Source organism: Strix uralensis, chromosome 2 (genome assembly GCF_047716275.1).
Source record: "Strix uralensis isolate ZFMK-TIS-50842 chromosome 2, bStrUra1, whole genome shotgun sequence".
NCBI lineage: Eukaryota > Metazoa > Chordata > Aves > Strigiformes > Strigidae > Strix > Strix uralensis.
Window position 1 is genome coordinate 131,328,264 of NC_133973.1, and position 22,307 is coordinate 131,350,570.

General features: G+C 37.4%; 1 protein-coding gene across 18 annotated transcripts in view; it reads right to left on the reverse strand.

The window, feature by feature from the left end:
• The window catches only part of DLG2 (discs large MAGUK scaffold protein 2), a 1,055,297-nt gene that overhangs the window by 557,371 nt on the left and 475,619 nt on the right, over positions 1 to 22,307 (reverse strand). For all 18 annotated transcript variants that reach the window (XM_074860344.1, XM_074860343.1, XM_074860342.1 and 15 more), the window contains one exon: positions 19,096 to 19,257. In XM_074860344.1, the coding sequence (XP_074716445.1) occupies positions 19,096 to 19,257 (162 nt within the window). The remainder of the gene's footprint in view (positions 1 to 19,095; positions 19,258 to 22,307) is intronic.

Consider the following 22,307-nt stretch of genomic DNA (forward strand, 5'->3'; position numbering starts at 1 on the left):
ACAAGAGTTATATTTTACCTGGCTGATTCTCTATTTTTTCCTTACTGTGGTTAATTCAAAATGTCATGACAGATCAGGCATGTATAATTATTATCATATATAGGAGGTCTTTTTTAAAACACCAACAAATTATTTAGAAAGATAAAGTCTATAAAAGATGACTTAGACAAATAGTTTATGAATGACTTTTATGAAGTGCTTGTCAGAGTATAATCTCTACATCCTCTGTTATTAATTACAAGGTGTGTTATACATGTAAAAAGAAAAATTTTGTCATTTCCTTTGGCTCTAAATATAAGAAGTTTTAATATGTACAGTACTGCAAGTAGAACTAAGTATTATTCACAAATGACTGGATCTTAGAAAGCCTTTCTGAGCAAATTAAATCCTGTCTTTTTTCATCTACTGAGGGGTCAGTGGAGGAATAGAAAGAAGGACTGTAACCAAAGACTTTGGCATAGCAGAGGATCACAGAACTATGAATTGGTAATTCCAAGATTTGGATTCAAGCTACAGTGGAATACATCATATGTGATAACCATTAGAGACTTTTTTACACAGCCTTCCCACTGCCTCAATGCATATCACCCTGACCTCAGAGCTGGCTAACAGCAAACCAGGTACCTCAGCTGGAAAAGTTAAAGACAAAAATTGAGCTATAACAATTTAAAACTGTGTGTATTCAAGTGCATTCCCAAATACAGTAGTTAATTATATTGTATGTGGGTATCGAAGGCAAGAGACTTGTTCCACTTACCCTGGACTTAAAGAAAGCCAGAAATGGTACCTCTCATCACTCCCTTCCAAGCCATATTCTCCTTATCCTTTGGACCATGGTGCTGGAAGGACACATGATGACTTACCCTTAAAAAGCCTCATAGATGTGCAACATTAAACAGCCGAACATTTCCAAAACCAGGTTTAAACCTCAGTGACAAGATGATAAGTGAGTCTCTTTTGGTTTTTTTGGGGGGTGAGGTGTCTCAACAACATTTAACAAATAACTCAATATATCCTGTGAAGAGCAGAATGGGAATGCGGTATTTATGTGGCAAAACTGTGTATTTTGCCAAAGTCACCCATAAATGGTTCATTGCATACACTGAAAGAGTTTACTATTCTAGAGTTTACGATACTCAGTGTGGAAATTGTCTGTAGTTAAGGGGCGAAGGTAACTTTTATTCTATGTCTTCATAAATCAAAATAAAGATTAAAAACTAAAATTTTGCTGCATGTGTTCTCAGAAAGTCTGTACATATTTTGTTACATATGCCACATAAACCAGTGCAAATAATAGATTATTCACTTAATAACCAAACAAAGATAGAAATTGGGCCAGGTAGACCTGAAATATTGCACTCAGTCCAATACAAAAGTTTTTATCTGGAAGGGGAAACATTATTTCTTTTGCTACATTGACTTTTGAATATTTTGTTCCATTTTGGAATGCCAGTTTAAAAAGACAAGTCCAAGATTATTTTGCAGCTTTGAAATAAAATGTTTTGACTTTTCCAAAACAAACCTTACATTAAAGATGTCAATACTAAACACTCTTATTTTTTCTTCTCCTTTACTCATATGAAATTATTTGTGGCTTTGACTTGAAAGATAAGACTGAAATAGCTTTTTGTGGCAAATTTACTATTAGAAATGTCACCATATGTACTCATGGTAAACACTCCATGTAGTTAGATTCTTATCTTTAAGCTATCATTTCTGATAGTAAATAAGCACATGTGGATTTTTTATGTACTGAAAAGTAGTTTTGTTGCAGCAATGTCACTTAAAACCAAGAGAAAGGAATCAGTTTTTCCTCACTTCTAAACATGATACAACTCCTTAAATATCTCAAAAAGACCAAAAAATGTTTATTAATTTCAGCAGACTGCTTCTAGAACAAGGTAAATTGTCAAATTGTACAGCAAAATGCACAAGCAGGTATCACCATCTTGTAGGATAAGCTTTTATTGTGTAGTTGACTTTCTTGACACTAGTAAACTGATAGGAAAAACCTTACAGTTTTATTTGCTCTATAGCAGTAACTCTGGGGCGAGTGACGTTGTGCATTAACTTGTGAGACCCCTAAGGTGACATCAGAAAATTACTCCTTCCGTTTATTTAGGGCTTTGAGGTCTACACTGAACTTAACGAGATGATTATCACCAGCTTTTACTAAATGAAATCAGTAGACAACCAGACTATTTTCACTAATATATATTTTGTTTCTCTCAATCCCTGCATGATCTCATCAGTCAATGATGGTAACAGAAAGGTAACAGGAATGTTCCAAATGAAAATGTTAAAGTTTTGTTAAGAGCATGATGAAAATGCATCATAAAATTCACAAGTAAAGTTTTAAGTGATACACATGCATACTACTTTATTTTGATATATGTACAAAGAGCATATATCTCTGGTATAAAAACATACTGTAAAATACCAGTGGAGGTTCTTAGGTATGAGTGAATGTATGAAATGAAAACAGTACATCAAGTTTCCCTTCTATGAAGTATTTAAGACCATATTGCCACCGATGCCAATATTCATTTTTTTGAGAGTCTGGTAAACTGGAGTCACGTAATTATGGGAAAATCTGTCTTTTTACAGAGTATCACATTCTCATAGTTTCAGTTACCATAAGACCTTTGAGTCCAGGATTGAAAAATAAAACAAATACAAGAAAATCTTTGTTATTTTTAAACGACTTGCAACTTTTAAGCCCATCTCACAGTTTAGTGTGCCTAATTCACCTCTTAAGAAGGAATTTCAAACACCACAGCTGTTTTGTTTGTTTTTTTTTTTCTTCTGCAGATTCCAGAAATTACCACTGAGCTAGCAGATTTCTGGAGATTCCAATCTGCACAACCTTGAAAAGGTTATTATGTCCTATTAAACAGAGACCTCTTTTATTAGAGAGAGACCTATGGGAAAGCAATATGCATCGTACTCTACAGTTTAACTGAAAACTGTACTAAATTATAATTTCCTATCCATCTGCACAGTTGCATATGATTCATATGTTCTGATTTTTTAATATCCTATCTGGAAGGTCCTGATTTTTCATGTTCTCTCATGAAATATTTCCAGATTTCAAACAAATAAACGCACCAGCAGCAGAATAAACAAGGCGTCCCTTCTTATGGCTTTCAGTTGCGTTGTTAAATTCTAATATCTAATAAAGTGTTAGCTCTGATAGAAGCTTCTGCTGCAGTGGAAATTTCACATTTTCTCTCTTTCTCTCTCACTCTGCCACCTCTCATAGCTGTATTGATTCACTGGTATTTAATAATCAGATGAGTTCATGCTATATCTTTCCTCTATTTGGTTACCTCTTTTTACAGAAGTCATAGGAATTTCTTTTCAACCACTGACCTCTTTCAGATTTGACTGAAAATGACCAAAGGGGAAGAAAGTCAGAGAAGGGGACAAAAATTAGCATCATGTCCTAATACAGTATTTTGTTGGAAAACATTAAAAAAAGATTTTTTTTCTTTTCCTGTTGCAACCTGTGTATTTCCTTTTCTTCTTTTTCCATTTCTAAAAGCTTTATGTTATAGAACTTATGGCATGAGAACATTTTCAATATTTCAGTTCTCGATTTTTGCCATTCATTTGTAAACATTTTGCTTAGTGAATTCAGTCACTACTGTACTTGAAGATTTGTTCACAAAGCTATAAGCCATCTCTAAAACATCCAGTTAATTAAGTATGTATGAGTAATTTATATTTCCCTTTCCATTGTAGATATGTATATTTTTCAAAATTACATTTTATCATCTGCTTATTCTTCCAGATCTGTTTAATTCATCTGAAATGCCTTACAGCTTTGTCTTGTTTTCAATATCTAGATTAATTGTATGTCATCTGCAAATTGCACTGAGCCTGTTTGCACCCTTCATAAATAATTACAATATTTGTATTTCTATAGCCCAATCTAGGACAGATTTCAAAATGTGTATAGACTTTCCCTGGTCCAGGTTGTCTTAGAATAACCTTAGCTTCCCTTTTGCCATATTGCAAATAGTCCATTCATTTTTTTCAATTGTTTTGATCACTTACATTCTATTTTCAGAAATATTTTCTTTCCTTAGTGGCTTAGAGTGATGGTACTTTTTCAAAGTTATTTATTAAGTACAAATAAATGACTTCAGCCTCTTTTCTACTTATTACTAATTTACTGACACTATCAGAGATTCCATTAAGTTAAAAGAAACCTGTTTTTCCTTTACAGAAGCTATTCCTGTTTGTTCCAATCCCATTACATTTATCTCATTAAAAGTATCTGGCACAGACTTTCTGATGTGTAATTCCCAAGATCAACCCTAGAGTTTCTTAAAAGTCAGATAAACATGTGCTGCCATCCAGTTCTCTGAATGGAACAGCTGTGATAATACATTTTTATTAACTACCCATCAGCCATCTTATTCTATATAATTAATATTATCTGTAAGAGAGAAATATTTTTGTCTACTTTTGTCTTTTGCAAATATGCAATACCACCAACTCTTAAAAATCTATAGTTAAATTACCCCAACTGCAAATTTACTAACATCTCTGGAAAACAGACCATACCAAGCAGATACAGTTCTTTGCTTCTAAGACTGGGTTTTGTTCATGATGCACATCCACAGTCCTGGGAGCTCTGAGGAGAGTGGTTTGGAACCCTGCAACCCTCCCAAATCTGCAAAAGAGCCGCTGACACTGATAGTCCAAGGCTAAGAAAAGACAATGAGGACAAGTGGGTGGTAGATTCCTGCTCTGTGACCTTAACACTTCAGAAAAATAGATGAGATTGGATAAAATACAGCATGAATACACAGGGTTAACATGGTCTGGCACTGTACCTACACTAATTAGTCCTTTAGCAATGTTAGCAATGCAAAACACTGTTGTCCAATGCTCCCAGCACTTTTCCCATCTTTACTTGTGGTAATTTTTGCAGAGTGTGAAGTGTGAGCTGCAGGGTAGATGCATGGCATGGAAAGGCTACATTGGGGATGAGGGTGGGATTAAAAACATGAAGAATATTATTTCCTGTCTTATCCATCTTTTTAATTTTTCCTCAAATGCTCATTCTTGCCCCAGACTCAGCCACAAGATGCAGCTGCCTGGGTAGCCATCATGCCTCTCAGCAAGTGAATCTTCTCCTTCCTCACAGTCAGAGCTGTCATTCAGGACACTATATGTCTTACAGGGAAAGGGAAGCTGGGAGACACTGCCCACCCAAGGAAACAGGCAGTTCTGGGGGGAAGAGAAAGCATTTCCAGAGTATAGGGACCTTTTGCAAATTCTGCATTTTGACATTCCATAAAGTGTTGCCCTAATGATTTTTGTTTTTATATAGCAACTTGTTAACTTATTTCTTCTTACTAAGATCTTATCACAGGTTCAAATGCCACTGGAGCCCCCAAGACATTGCCAGAGAATAGAATTACAGCATACCATGATGCCCTCTGCCAGCGCTCCCAGAAGGCAAAGTGTCAGAACACTAAACTCATTACTAAATAATAACTATAATACTCTAATAAATAAAATAATGGAGAATTTGGATTAGACCATCTACCTATCATAGGTCTTCAATATCACACCTAGTAGGCCAACAAACATCAGCAGAAAGAGTTGAGAAGAGAGGTGGACATGGGTGTCCCTGTGAACAAAGGGTCCCCACAAGGATGTGCCAAACATTGTTATAGTACATCTCAAGTCTCTTAAGGAAGCATTCACCCTACCATAATTAAGAAAACTCATTTGTACTAACCATTATGATGAAAATTATGTTTAAAACGCCATCTAATTGAAAGTATAGTAACACTCATCAACTCAGTTCAACACATGTGGAGAATTAAATCAAGGACATTAATTAATTAACACATTAAGTAAGTGGTGGTATGTTAGTTAGGGGGTTATTTTGTACATTGGGCTATCATGGCAGATTCTTACTGCTTAGGTCTCTTTAGTTAAAAAGGGACTTTATTCTCAGAACCATTTTCAATTAACACCAATGCTTTTTTTTCCAAAATGTGTATATTTGTCCGTGCGTTTCTCACTCGGTGAGATGCAAAGCATCAGTACAGCACTAATGGGAAAAAGACAATAAACGTAATAAGATAGAACTGGTCTATAATTCAGCCTCAAGATATGAACATCTCTAGCTAAAGTAATTACGAAAGAATTATACAATAGTTTAAAAGTAGATATAATTTGATTATAGTAGATAGATTAGTAGGTAAAATTTGAACATACACAGGGATTCCTATTAATTTCTGCTCACTTGTATTGGTTTTAGCCCGGGCAACTCCATGGTATCACAACATGTAAGCTCTTACTTGTCTGTATAGTGCTTAGGACAATGGAACCCTGCTCTACAATAATAGCCCCTGGGTAATACTATAACCTAAATTATCATCATCATCATTCAGATTGAATTAAGAGGCTTGGAAAGAATATGCATCTAGGGAGGAATCTCCGGACCAGTCTTGCTTAGATCATTACTGATAGCTATAATGAGAAGGGCAGTGGAATATTTGCTTTGATGTATTCAGAGACCTGGAAGGACTGCACTAATAACCTGGTCAATAATCTTGATGTAGCAAAGATAAGACAATCTGAGCTGTGCTACAGGAGGATGACTCCAAGAACAGATGAATTTCATCCTCTCCAACACCTGTCATTTTATTATCAGATGAGATTCACAAAAAGAGTTTAAGAGTTTGTGGCTTACAGTCCTTTGAAAATCAAAGGGAGCTCTATTCCTGCTTAAACTGGGCTGAAACCTACTTTTCCCAAAAGCCTGAATATAAAAGAATCTGGCTTTTCAAGATTATATATAAACACAACCATCATCCCCGGGTTTAGCAGCATTTGGGAAAATTTTGTACTTATCCACCCACACATGATCTTACTGAAGTCTGTGGAGAGTTCACCCACAGATGGATGTGACCCACCGTGTTTGTATCTAGAATGGTGGAACAATACTAACAAACCCCAAATTTCAGTCAGACAAGCCCAGCAAAAATCATTAGGATGCTGCTATTTTTGTTAAGGTTTCTTCCTCTGTAATCCCCAGTGGCAATGCAACGAGCAGCTACTGTATGGGCTCAGCCTCCTTTGAATATTAAATTACTGAAGTTCAGAAGAATTTAATTACTATCTCACCTACTTAACATCTTCCAGTGATGCCTCTGCTACAATTATGGTTCTACATTACATGCAATTTCAGCTTAATTGAATAACTTGAGTAAAACCTGGGTTCCAATTGCCAGAATTATCTGTATTAAGATAGCTATAACTGAGTTAAAAAACAGAAAAGGTGAGATGATCTCTATGCATACTGGGATATCAGGTTTGTGGCAGATACTCTAGTTTATTCACCCCTAATATTACCATACTGTCAAAAGAAATATGCTTAGAAAACATTGCAGACATACCAACGGTCTGGGTGTGAGCAGTTAAAGAATTACAAAGTCAAATCAGGATGTCAGGTAGCAAAATGTAGGCTCTAAAATATTTTCAAATATTCCCCTTATCATTTTAACAGTTGCTGCCTCTTTGCTCCCCCAGCTGCATATACCTATGTGCACTTTGGTCATTGACTGCCAACCTCCATTCTCATGGTTCCTCACACTCAACTATTTGTAAAATATACTTTCCTACAAAATAATTGTACTGGAAGCGAGAAAGGAAAAATTTGCACAGTGACAGTGACAGAGGAAAAGAGCAGTGGGACAAAAGCCCAGATTGCATTTTCCTCAGGCTGTTTCTCTACCCTGCTGTATTTCATGTAGCTTCAAACTGGCTCAGATCCCCCCTGGTTTGAGATAATGACCTGGCATAGGAACTCAGCTGCTGAGTCATTCCACTTCAGCAAGAAAGTATGAGAAGAAAAGGTGTGGTGATAAAGTCAGTATATGAAAAGTTATGGAAAGCCATAGATGTGTGTTTCCAATGGCTCTATTGTCCAGTTGAGTGCGTAGAGTTTCTAAGTCATTCTGGTCTGAAAAATAAATCTGTACTGGGAAACATACCTATTCTGCTTCTCTGCAGCTACGCTGTAAAAAGAGTTTGATTATGCAGCTCTCCAAATGAGGAAGATATGGCCCCTAAGCACAGACACGCACAGTCCTCCAAAGGCATAGATGTGGAAATTCCCAGTAGGTGAGGTGCTGAAGGAGAATAGAGGAAGCAAATTAAGTTTTCCAAAGGAATCCAAACACTTCACTTTTTCAACAGCAGTATAGGCTGACATAATGATGCTCTACCGCTTTGCTCAACACTTTTTCCCTACTGTATAGAAACATAAATACTGACATGATGCTCTGCCTGGTTGATTGCTGGCTCTCTCAATATATGCTGCTTTATTTCTTTATTAGTCTTTAAGGTACAAGTGTTTAGTAGTCCTTGTGGCCTAGTTTACACTCCAAAATAGAGACAGGATTAAAATTCACTAATCCCAGTATCTTTAGGAGAGAGTAGATAAATAACACTTTCAGAAATGGAAACCTGTCTGGGGTATTTTAACGGAGATTGCTTGAGCCAGTTTTTCAGACATTATCTGGCATTACAGCTATTAGTAAAGTATAAGCAAAGCAGAAACACCCTTATCTGCACTTTACTGTACTCATTCCCATTTGCCTTAAGTAAATATCAACATCTCCAGGATACTGAAAAAATAATGCCTTTTCAAAACAGAAGTGAAATTGTGAACATAATAATTAGTAAAATAACCCAGTTTCAGCTGAAACCTCTAATTCAGTTCAGATCTGCTCAGTTTGCAGATTTGTTGCAAAATAGTAAAGGAAACCAACTGCCTAACGACTGCCAAAGAGGAAACAGCAGCAATTTGAATGTGAAATCAGATGCAAGTGTGGTCTTCAGAAGTTGGTTGATGACATTAACACTCCTAGAGTGTTAAGTTGTTAACTTTGAGCTATTTTGGCCAATTCCCAGTATTAATTATAAGCCTTTATACTCACATACTATGTTCTATGACTGAAAATTCTATTTCCCTGCTTGGCATTTGCTCATCTACTTGATCAAAGACATGATTTCTGACACTGACTTCAAAGTAGAAATTTCTTTATTTGTTGAAAACACCATTACTCTTTTCAGCCTTTCTAATGTCAGGTTATCAATTATAATAATTGTACTAAGTCGATTATCAGGTTTAATGAATTTTTTATTTGGAAGCACAAAGTTCAACCACTAAGGGCTGATTAAATCCAATGCAGCAATCCAGGCAGATGTTTATTATAACTGTAGTAGAAGGGAGCTTTCAAAAAATCAACTATGTACATTTTCTTTGAGAATGCAGTCATTTTCTGCATAACACACTTTAACCTAAAAAGCTAACCTTTAGCTCTTATATACGTTCTGTTCACATTTGGAAGATAACAGATGCAATTCAGTGTGTTTGAGTCTGTTGGTGGAAAAAATCAATTGCAGCTACTGTGGCTCAGAGTTTCTGTAAGGCTTAGTAAAATAAAAGCTGGCCAGAGTGCTGCCATTTCACTGGGCAACTGTGATCCACTAGACTTGATAACATTCAACTGTATTTCATACTGCTTTTGCTTGGGGGGAAGAAAACCCAACTTCCAGTGGTAAGAGAAATAACACAAACTTTTCATAAAGACCATGTACAACAAATGGGTGACAGGGAGAACCATGTCTCCTATTCTCTCAAAGCAGCCAAAAAGCAAATAATCAGTAAGAGTGCAATTGTCTTGAACAAGAAGGGCATCAATTGTTACATGTCAACAGCTACCTGGTACAAACTTGTACTTCATGGGTGGCTCACAGTATTAACAAGACCCATGCGTAGGTGTAGGAGTGAATGTAACAGAAAAGTAAGGAAGAAATACCTAAAGGAGAAATATAGACATGGATCCTGAAGGTAATTCAGAATTCAGAAAAAGTAACAAGAAAAAGGTGTACTGATTGACTTTGGAAATGAAAAACAATAGTATGGGAATGGAAAAGACAGTAAAAAGTACTGTGGGAAATCAAGTTAGTAAACAGTGCAGATCTTAAAAAAGTCACCTGAGTCATCAAGCCTGCTGACTATTTTTTGACATTTTCCCCAACTGCATCAGCTTCAGTAGCAATATTGTCTTTAAAAGATTATTAGAAAGCAACTAACATGATCTGCTGAAATAGGGAACCAAATAGTAAAAAGCTTTTCCCATTTAAAAATATTTCTGAGAAGTCTCAGTTAGCTATTGATATTAAGATGTTACACAATAATAATCTCTTGAACTCTTATTTAGACTAGATTCTTGAAACGAGCTGGAAAATAATAACCAGTTCAAAGAGATCTTTTTTTTTTTTTCTTTTAAATGCCAAAATTCTGTTGTGTTTTTTTTTTTTTTTTTCACAGCTCCATAGACCACAAAACTACATACAGCAAGATGTAATAAGAGCCACAAGAAACAGGGGTTTAAAAAGGAAGCACTTGGAAACAAAATGTGTATTAGCTAAAGCGCTTCTTAGTCAAGTTGCCAAGATATTCTGCCATAAGGTCTGACTAAAGAGATTCTGCCCTCTTCATGCGGGAGGCTGTACCCAACCAGAGCTTCTGGAGCTTCAAACTTCTGCTTTGTATTTTCTTTTACAGCTGATACTGACAGAAGCCAGAACGGTTTTGATGTGTCACATCATTGGATATATAAATGCATATATCTTCTACCAAGTGAGTGAATTATTAGGATATTCCTCAGTGAAAAGGTATTATGGCAGTTTAATGCTTCATTTAAAATGTAGAGTACATTCCCAAGTGTCCGTAGTAGCTGAAGTCTGACAGAAGGGCATTGCAGCTACTGAGCTTAGGGAAACAACTGGTGTTAAACCTGTCTGACATCTCTCAGAAAAATCCCTCCTGTTACAGTCTGACTAATATCATCAAGACGCTTTATTGCACTTTTCATCAGTAGGTCACAAAACACTCTAGAAAGGTGGCAAACACCATTACAGATACTTTACAAATATACTGATATTCTTTTACTCCTAGACTCAAAGAAAGGAACTAAGAAAACATACAAATCTTATGTTTGTAGAATCTAGTAGTGATTCCATGGATTTATTGGTTATATTTCATTTACTTCAGCTGGGAAAAAAAACACCTTTATAATAGCACAATTGCTCTCTGTTTATTTTATATTCTATGAGTATTTCATATGGCCAGTACATCAAGAGAAAAACACCTCAATGAATTACAGGGAGGCAAGGAGTAACTAATACTATGCATAACACTAGAGAAGAAAAAGGGATTCCTGGAATCTTTCCTTTTCTTGATTATAAATGAGAAACATGGCCAGAAATATTTGCAATATATCAGACTTTTTTCAAAAAATAAGACTCAAGAACAAGACTATCCTTAAGGAAAAACCTACTATCTGAAAAGAATAAAAGATAAAACAGCTAATTAATACTAATGGATTAATCACCCAGTAGATCAAGAACAGAGAAAGTCTCCTGAAACTGCAGTTCAGATTAACACTTGAAAAGACTTTCAATACCTAGGAGGCCCATATAAAGTAAACAGTGTCCATAGCCTGAAAATATTTTCAAATTCCTTTGAAAATTATTTTCTTTATTCTTCAGACAAATCTAACAACCTATAATGGGCTAGTAGATACTGTCAGAATTTGCTTTGCTTGTGTCCATCAGAGGCCATAATTTATTTTGCCAAAAAATAAAGGATTACAACGCCTGAGGTTTACATTAAGTTGCTGAGATTCCTCCAATTAAATCACCCACTGGCAGAAGCAACCTTGTTTGGTTTCTTTTTAATTCTGTCAGAAGGTAGAAAGATAACAAGATACTGTCTGCAACAACATAAATCATGTGGAAAGCCATCAATCAGAAGTCCAATGCAAAAAAATCAAGCACACAAAACAGTGGATTTAGCTATGATGACAAAAAAACCAAAGCCTATTCTTCATTAGTAACTGTTCTTTGTTAGTAACTATTCTTCACTGTAACATTCAAATTTTGCACCATTTTAAGTCTTTCTTTAGAGTAAGACATTGACTGCAAAAATGGAAGACATTCCTCCCCACATGAAACTGAGACACAAAATATTCTTCAGAATACTAATTTCTAAGCTGCTTATTTCACCTTGAAACATAATGAAATACAATAAAAATTCAGAGCTACTTTTGCCACTTCTCTAAGAGCAAGAACAAGCATAGGCACATTTGTGTGTTTCCTTTGTTTCTTTTTAATCCAATTGCATTTTTATATTAAAAAACATAGATCACAGATACAGATCTATGATATATGCTTATCTGCTGTTACAGAAAGAGATAAGAGAAAAGCAGTACATGATTAAACATGTAACAAGTGTTGTATCTTAATGAAGCAACCTACTGAATATTCAGAGGAATTCTCTAACGGATACAGACTGCAGTATGGGGCTTTGCCAATAACTGCATATTAAAAAGGAGGAGGGGGGAAGAGAAAAAAAAAAAAACAAAACCAAACCCACAACGCCAAAATACAAAAGGTAGGAAGCTACCAGGGCAGAGATCAAAAGTATTTTATAAGATCATTGCTTCTGGGGTGAGCCACCCTGGGGCTAAAAAATGCTTCATGCAGATTAGCTATACTTATGAAATGCAGTCAGTGTAAGCAAAGAAAAGGATGCAAGATTAAATTTTAGATGGCTTGCTAATATATCCATGCATACATTAATATGTCCTCTGTATAACCCCAATTAATTTTGTAACTGCAAGAGAAACCTTCAGACTTCTGTTCCTGACATATAACAAAGCCATCAGCCTCTCACAGTCCTCCATGTCTCTTAAGAGCCTCTGAAATGCAGCATCTTTGCTCTGGAAGCACAACCTGTGCTATGGCACAGCCTCAACTGTTTGTGACACCTGAACAACAGAAGTTAAAACAAATTCAGCCTTATCTTGTTCTCTTCCCTGTCTGAACTTCACCTCTAACATAGGGTTCTTCCCCAGTAACAGGAATTAAGGCTGTTCAGCAGCTCTGGAAAAATAAATGGCATTTGTTATTACGGTTAGATGACCCCCCCAAAAGCACCAGGAGCTATATTTACGCAGGAGTATCAGGCATAGTAATGCTGAAAGCTGCAGCAACCAGCTTTTCCTGTGTAAATCTGGTTCCCTGGTAGCTAGAGGTATTTACAATTACATAAGCAGAGGACTTTCCTGCAGTTGCTCATTTAAAACAGCTACACAGGCCTGTTGAGTGTATTTCCTAATGTTTTCCATCTCTATGCAGCAGCATCTCGAGTTAATCTACAACTCACGTGATCCACTGCAACATCATGAGAGTCTTGGAGTGTGCTGTTTTCACAGTACCTGTGACCAGTGTATGACTTTGTATTTTATACAGAATTCAATAGTAAAAAAAAGTCTCAAAACTTTTGGAATTGAGAAATGTAACTGTTACATCTGAAAAAAAAAAAAATTGGTATAGAATGTTTTGACCTTATGTATCCAAATTGTCTTTAGAACTCAATTTTTATTGAAGTTGATGTTAATTCATGAAATAAATAGCTCTTACCTAATCTACATTTTAGGACACAAAAAATTACTCTTTATGACAGTTTCCAGGAAGCTCAGTCTAAGTCGTTTTTCACAGATAAATTAATCATCCAGACTCATCCTCAGAGTCCCTTTCTTCATCTTTGTTAATTTGTCAGAGAAGCACAGCAACCACTGTAGTGAGGTCTGACTCACTCTTGGACAAGGAAGGCTTTGGAGATGACAAAAAAGCTGTTTCATTAAAGACAGTAAAGGGGGCGTGATAGATTCCAGGAGCCTTTACAGGAATGACCTTCCTGCACCCAGGTGGATAAAAAGAAGAATGATAGGCATGCAAAGGACACTCTACACACTTACCAAAAGATGGGAGTTAGGAAAGAGAGGGATCTGGCTTGGAGCAGAAACAAAACATCTTTTCCCCAACTAGATACAGAGAATCTGAAGGAATGGGTGAGATAGGGGCATTTGCCACCATCGAGGAAAAAGAACAAATGGAATCAATGTGCTGTGGTGACAGGAGAATCAAATCTCCTACCTCTGCAAAGCAATTTGCACATCAATTAATGTATAACCTTAACTTTGGCGACCACTAAGCAAATGAATTGCCCATTTGCTCCATGTGGAGATGTTTTTTCCTTCTCTCTACTGGAAGGTCATTCCATCAATCCTGACTTTCTGTAAGCTGTCAGCAACCCTGCTGTTGCTGCAGGACAGCACCCTGAGACAAAGAAAAGAAGGAATATCCAGAGTGGCTCCTTGCTTTCTAGAAAGTGAGGCCATCAAAGGGGAGGCAGCTGAAGAGGTTTCTGAACTTCCTTGTTTAAAAATATATTAGGCTAAGATAATAACAGTAATTTACCTGGCTACTTGTTTTTGTGAAACTGTCATTCATGCTTACACTCAAACCTTGCATTAAATTATGAAATGGAGATAGTTGGAATAGCCTGACATTAAAAAAAAAAAAAAAAAAGGAGATGCAAGATCCTTACATGGATTTTTACTTTTAAGCTCAGGTAAAGGAAGTGGAATATACTTAAAACAAGAAGAAATCTAACATCACAATAATAAGAATAAGGTTAATTTAGAAGCCAGAGTTATTGTTCATTTAATGAACACTATTATTCCTAGGAGGAAGGGAAAGAGAGATGCATTTAATTTAGAGATGGAACTTGCATGTCTGAATTTCAGGAATGGTTGTGTTCAGATTTCCTAACACACCAGGGATTCAGAAGGCATCTAATTTCTAACAATGCATTTTTACTGAATTAGCACTTTCTAAGCCGTATAAGAAAACCTCTCTAGCATGTCACTGGAGCTTTAGAGCTGCAGATCAAAGGATTCTGATCTTGCTGCACCATCTAGTGTCAATCGAGGGAAAGTGCAAGAAAGTATTTTAAAGTATCTTTTCATTACATTACAGAGTAAGACACAATTTCATCACCTCCATAAGCTGCAAAGAACATTTATCATCTTGACATGGTAACTCTCTCTTTCACAAAACTTCTCAAGTGTTAGCATTTTACCAAGTGTTAATACAGCCACGTAACTGAAAACTTCCTTTACAGCTTCAGTGTTTGACATTCAAAGCTGCTGAAGCTGTTGTAAATTTTGTCTTCTCCACACTAATAAGTAGATCAACCTTTAGAGAAGTTTTCCACTTTCTAACATTAAGCATTTTCCAGAACTGAGTTGAGTGTATGGGAAATGCTACAGGACAGTAGAAAAGCAAAGTTAATGCAAAAAAATCTGTAAATTATAAAAGTAAAAATCACAGTGAAAAGAGAGTCTAGTTTTCAGCACGACTGTTCTTGCTCATTATTATCTTCTGAAAGGAAGTAATCTAGCCAGTGCACACTAGATTTTAGGTATTTGAAAGATAAGGCATGTCTAACATCAATGTCAGAAAACCTATTCACATTCCTAAACAGTATTCATTATAATCAGTATCTGAGCGTCTCAGAGAGATTTTCAGAATGTCTGAGGACCAGATTTCTGATTATTCAGCACACAAAATTAGTGTAAGGTCATTAAAGAAATTATATTTTGGTATCTAAAAAAACCTTCTGAAATAACCAATAATTATGAGCTCCACCAGGATATTTCTGGACTATGTCAAACCACATAATCTGGAATATGAAATTACGGCCAAGTTTTTTAGCAATTTGTACACAGCAACTTGATATCAGATTGAAGATGCATCCGTTCTATACAGCATGGACCATGTCAGGCCTTTTGGATCACGCATGTGTTAAAGAAGATGGGCTGAATCCTTCCATCCTGAGGGTTGGAAAGTCTTTCAAGGATCCCTGGAATGTTTTCCTCGGAGATGTACACAGGGGTATAGACAGGCCCATGGTTTCTCTGCCTTCAACCATCCACAAAACTTGTAACTGTAATGATGCAAGTCTGGGCTCAAGCCGTCAAGCTGGTTTATGGATGCACACTGACATGTTCACTGGAAACTTGGGAGTGCAGGCAGGGTGATGGGAGCAAGCAGTCTATCTGTATAGACAATGTGGCTTCCAGAGACAGTTGTGGTACTAGTCAGTTATGGGAGTTGGAACCAGCCACCCTGAAGGGTAGTTTTCTGATTGCATGGTCTTTGCAGATTTCTTTCCAAATGAACACAAATGTATGCAAACACGCAACTCTTTCCTCTGCCAAACTCAAGTCACTTAGGGAAACTGATGTGATTAAGGTGGATATGTGGCTTGGCCTTGGGACAACGCTTTGGTTCCAAAGCATCTTAACTAGATTATTTTTATGGTCAAACATTTTTCTTTTATGATACTATTTCAAACATAAAAATATTGGGCAAATCATCCTGTCATCAGGGCATTTTGCAGCCACTAAACACAGACGACTGCCTCAAAAATTCTTTGATAGGTGTACTCTGCTGTTGCAGACCCCACTGTGAAATTCAGGCAGCAAAACGCAAGGTCAGGCAGAGACTTAACCCCACTCAGTCAGAGAGCCACCCCCTGCTCACGCAACGTGCTTGTCGGCTGGGGGGGTGGTCAGACAGACAGTCCTAGTGACACATGGGGGGTGACACGATCACTCTCTTGGTACAAGCAAACTTTAGACTTTCTTTTACACACATTTTCCCTTTGCACAAAATGCTGACTTGTATTCATAAAACAGGCAGAACGAGCCTACCTTTCCAGTGCAAACAGCTCTATCCCACTGCAACTGACAGTGTCTTCTCACTCCTAAGAAGTTGACAGGCTGTATTTGGACCCCAGTATTTGTTATATATCCTCAGAGCAGGATTCCAGCAGTTCCACCTCTCATGCAAGGCAATGAAATATTTAAATTGCAGGCACACTTATCCAGCCAATCTTTAAAAACCAGTATTTTACCTTTCCCTAGGAAGGCATGCTATGGGTTGAGAGGCAGTATGCCTCAGAATTAGCCATTATTCATTGCAGCCATGTTTACACAGTACTGCCGAGAAGAGAGTGGAATACTTAATGATATCAGACTATAGCATGGAAAGTCTATAATTCAACAACCAATTCTGACTGGATTTTGGAGAGTTTAGAATGCTATTTCTCAACTATGTGGAAATCACCATGACAAAAAGCTTCTGAACAGGGATTTCAGACAATTCCCAGAAACAAAAGTGAATCTAAAGCAGGTGTTTCAGATAGGAAGTGTACCAGAGTGCCACACGCTCTAGCAGAAGGTTTACTCCAGTCTCCTGAGCTACTTCTCTACTGAATGTTAAAAGACAGTACACAGACTGTAGGAGAAGGAAAGCAGGAACTTCAAAGCCATCTGAAGAGACAAATTACTAAATTTAGATTAAGTGGCAGGCATGAGACACTATTAAGTGGCAGACACGAGACACTGAATCTGAAGGAAAGGAGGGAAAGGGACAAAGACAGAAATCCTTATGCTGAGGAGAGAACTTTCATAAGACACTGATTTCCACGAGAAAATACGATATAGCTCCTCTCCTCCCATCACTTCAGAAAACAGCAGTAGACAACAACTTTCTCCTATCACAAGAGCAAATTAGATTGAGAGCTGTTTTAAGGCAGCTGTAGATGTCTGGAGATACCTTTCACCTCATTTCACAATAAGCTTTTTATCATCATTGCTACATTATCAACTTGGATCATTAAGCCTTACTTGAAAGTCTCCAAATGTAAAGAAAAATATCTCTTTTTGACTTTCATGGATAAGAAGTACCACTATAATCTTAATACTCCAGAAGTCCTAAAGTGCCAAGGATGTTTCCCTTCCAGGCAAGAAATTGCTTTGTCTGTGCTTGTCCCCTGAGGTTACACAGAGGCCACGTGGAAGTAATCCCTTCCAAATAACTAAATCGATCTACTTCAGCATAAGAAGATATATCACTGCTTGATACTGTTGGCTTCTGCAGTAGAAGTTAGGTAAGCAACCCTGAAAGCAGCGAAACACGAAAAGACAAATGACATATAAACTACACACAGGAACAAGAGCAGAGGACAAAGATTAATTCACATGGCTATTCCATGAAGGCTCAGTGAACACCAGCTGCATTCACATCAATCTTTAACAATAAACATTTCCTTTCACTTGGAACCACACCGTAATCACTCTGCTACGCAAGTGATGCCCATTTCACAGGCTTTGAGCACCAGAAGGAGCAAAACCCATCTGCCTTGTTTGCTGCTTAGTTAATTGCCGGAATAAAACCATTACCCAGAACATCACCACCTCTAGTAAAAAATATTCTTCTTTTTTTTCCCTTCCTAGGCCTAATAGAAAATAAAATAGGAAAACTATCATGTTCATCACTTTATCTATGTGCCTTTCATTAGAGAATCTTTAGGAACATCTTCAAACTATTGCAGTCTTATTAAAGAGCAAATGTAATTTTCAGGAATGGTTTTCTTTTCGGTTAATATACAGGTTCACCATGAAGATAAACATTTTTTGCCCAGCAAGATATATCAGAGGACACCAGAGACACATGTACAGAAAAACCTTCTGTATTTTATAAATAGTTGCCTTAGATAACAGAGGGAGATGTCTCTACATCACTTTGAATTGCAACAAAACCCACAGAAAACAGCAAGCGCTTAAGTAGTAAAGATCTGAATAGTGGCAAATGAGCTCCCTTTTCAGGCATAACTTACGACTTTGGCACAGCTATATAGCTTTTAGAGAGATGCAAAAACTAGGTTCCATCAGATGGTTCCATTTACAGTATTTTTTTTCAATTTCTGAACAAGGACAATCAGGAAGGGAAGTCTGCCATTCTGAAATCACCGTGATATTGAGGCCGAGAACCTGCATTATTTCTTTCTCAATGTACAGAAAAACAGGCTCATTAGCCAGGAATGATTTTTGCTCAAGCAAAAATCTCACTCAAAGCAAAAACCTCACATCTCAACACAAAGCTTTGCCAACTAAACCATCACCTGTTACACTACAGAGAGCCCTAAAAAGCCATCACAGGACAATTGATCTGCAATGATACCTTGCAAAAAACAACCTGTCTGTCTGTACGACAAAATAAGTTTCCCAGGTGTTTGATGCTACATGTTTTCTAGTTTGTGAGGACCAAAGTCACAATGAATACCGATCCTACCTTCAAAGGAGAAATGTGCGACTGTAAGACATATCCATGGACATTCTCTATCTGAGACAGGTTCTTCTCTGACACATGAACAAGCTCTGGGCCTCTCACTTCATGGGTTAATCGAGGCAAAGTATGATCATGTGGAGCGTCCTCATCTTGATAACGATATTTCTAGAGAAAAAAAGATAGCAAGGAAAAACAAATAAGGTTTGAGGAGGCAATGCACATATATTAATGTAAATATGGGATAACAGATAAAGTATCTGACATTAGATAATATAATCCTAGGATTTCTCATCTGTTCTGGAGAGAATACCTCATTTGTTTTTTAACATTTTGTGAAAGAGAGAATATGTGGTATTTCACACTGGTACACAAAACTTTCACCATCAGATAGACATCTGAGATGACATGCTGTCAAAGGCTGATACTGAAAAAAAAGACATATTGATCGGCTGAGCTGTAGCATCAGCTCCCATTTCACATCCCCGTGTTAATAACTTCTACAGCCTTTCTCTGCAAAATATTTGAGTCATTTTCCTTTTAGTACCATGTACTCTGATGCTGGAGAGCTCATACGCACTTCCACAGAGCCACAGGCAGACAGAAAATTACTCTCCCGTGAAGCTTTCCCCTTACCCTAAAGACTAATTAGGGTGTGAGGTGTTGTAAGGCTCTGCTCCACTGAGAGGCATCATAAGAAACAGGAGGTAAGCAGCTTGTCCAAGATCCAAAATGAAGCTTGTAACAAGGAATATAGTGCTAAAAATGAAATTAAATGACCCAATCTGTCCTTTAGCTGGAATCCTTTTAAAAAGGCATCATCCATGTGGCTGATGGGCCCAGCTGTGTCTTGTGCTGGGGCTGTTGGAGGCTGGAATTGTCTGTGTCTGGCAGGGGCAGCCCCGACCCCTCCTCACAGAGATGCCTGCAACCCCCCTCCCCACTGCCAAAGCCTCACCTCTGATACCTGACACGCATACACACTGCTGATCCTGAGGGAGAAGACTACCAAACGAATTCACATGGCATAATGCAGTGGTGGGGGATGTTGAGATGTTACAGCAGGGAGCAGGAGGAGGAGAGCAGAGTGTAAATCAGAGAGGGAATCTGCAGGTCTTTGGCAATAAGAGAGGGGCAGATAGTGCCATTGTAAATGCCATTTCAGCTGACAGGAATATACTAAAATATTGGAATGAGCAAAATCAAAGACTAAGATTTATTCGGAAGGCCATATAAGAAGTCTTAAGTTCAGGTACGTTCACAAGGACATTGCAAGACAGAGCTCTCTGCTGCTCCTGCATTTCATTTTGACTGCTCAGCTCTGGGGCATCACTTCATTTACTCATCCCTCCAAAGAAAATCATCCCAGTTTATTTCTGCCTTCACTCTCATGTATGGAAATGGTTCAGCAGTTGCCAGTTATCTTCAGAATACGCACACATGTTTTATTTTCTTCTTTTCTGGTATATGCCTGCAACCCTTCACATACTCACTTTTCAGATAACATAATTAATGAATCTATAAAATGAGTGACACCAGACAAGTATTATTTGGGCAAGAAGCCATCAGTCTAATAGATGGTACTCCAACCAATGTCACATTAAAGGCTTGGCACACAGATCATTTAAGCCCCAAGCAATCAATTATTTTTTGAATCCAGTGAGTACTCTTTCAAAAAAGACAACTACTCAGAGACACCCTCTTTAAAGTGAGTCATTTGCTAAAACACGATTAGGAGAAATAACTGCAGAATACCACCTCCTATCTCCCCACAAAATGATAAAAATTTAAATGTCCAGTGACAACTTTCCAAAGAGACAAGACAGCAGTGGCAGAAGACATAACAAGCTTTGTCACATCATTCATACAGTTTACAGCACAAGAAGCGGTGTAAGGTGGCATTAAAAAGAGACCATCTCTTTACGTTCATCAGTAAGTCCTTTCCTCATCACTGCACTGTGGTGTAGCTGTTGCATAAATGAGAGCCAAGGCCCAGAGGAAAGTGGCTCACCCTGAGCCCTGAGTTCCTGAAAAGCAGAACACTTCCATGCATCTCCACTGGTAGACTTGCCCATGAAAACCTATGCTTTACAATTAAAATCAATCATTTTATCCAACAACTGCACAAATAAACCCCAATAACCAATAACACCAACAAATTCAATAATATCCATGTCCATGTCCCATAAACTGGAAAGTTTACAGAACAGATTTTGACTTTTCCATTTGCCTTTATCTCTCTCCAACCGCAAGTCCAGCCTTGCTCTTCACAAAGTATGAGCGAAAGCATTTCTGGGTCAACCTGTTATGTGTTTGTCTCATGTTCTTAGCACCAAACTCATTGATTTTCCTACATATTTCCTCCCACAACATCCCATCACTGAAATGCTTTCAGCTGTGAACCAAAACAGCTTGACACAGCAAAAAGCCACTGGTAAGGCTGAAAATACCAAACCAGAATTGAGACCCTCCTGCAAAAATGCCTCATTCCTCTCCATCACTCTGTCCTGATGGGGTCCTGCAAATGTCCTTGAAATTACCACATTCCCTAGAAATCAGAGTTTTCTCTAAGGGTTAATTTGAATTTCTGGAGGGAAAAGCATGATTGCACGGAAATGCTACTCTTCATTTGACAAAAGAACAGGTGGATGTCTTATGATAATTAAATTACAAATCAGTGCCTGCTGCTGACAGGGTATTGTACGCTGCCAACTAGCATCAGATATTTAAAATCCTCTGTAATTACCTATAATGGGGGAGTGGAGTGTGCTGCTGTGAATTTTTAATATGAACGTGCGTTTTTATAAGAGATCATTCTCTCTACAATGTGAGATTATTACCGCATCGTACTGTCTAAAGGAACATTTCTAGGGCTGTGTTTGTCAGATAAACGGGACTGAAGATATGAATCCAGCAGAAGGTAATGGTCAGAAGCCTTAAATTTAAACAAAGCCAGCTTTCAAGAAAAAAAAAAAAGTAAAAAAATAAATGGGAAGTTACAATGCAAGTTACAATAGTCAGACTACTGCACTGGCATGGAAATACGGATGTTCTTACAACTTACCTTTGACAGACTGTCAGTTAATTAAGATGGTTGTGAATTTGTCATTTGATTTTGGGCCAAAGAGAACTGGCTTTTACAAAAGCCCTTAGTATTTTTCGCAGTTATCATCAGTTTGCTTTGCAGAAAATGCAAACAGAACATTTAATTTTAGATC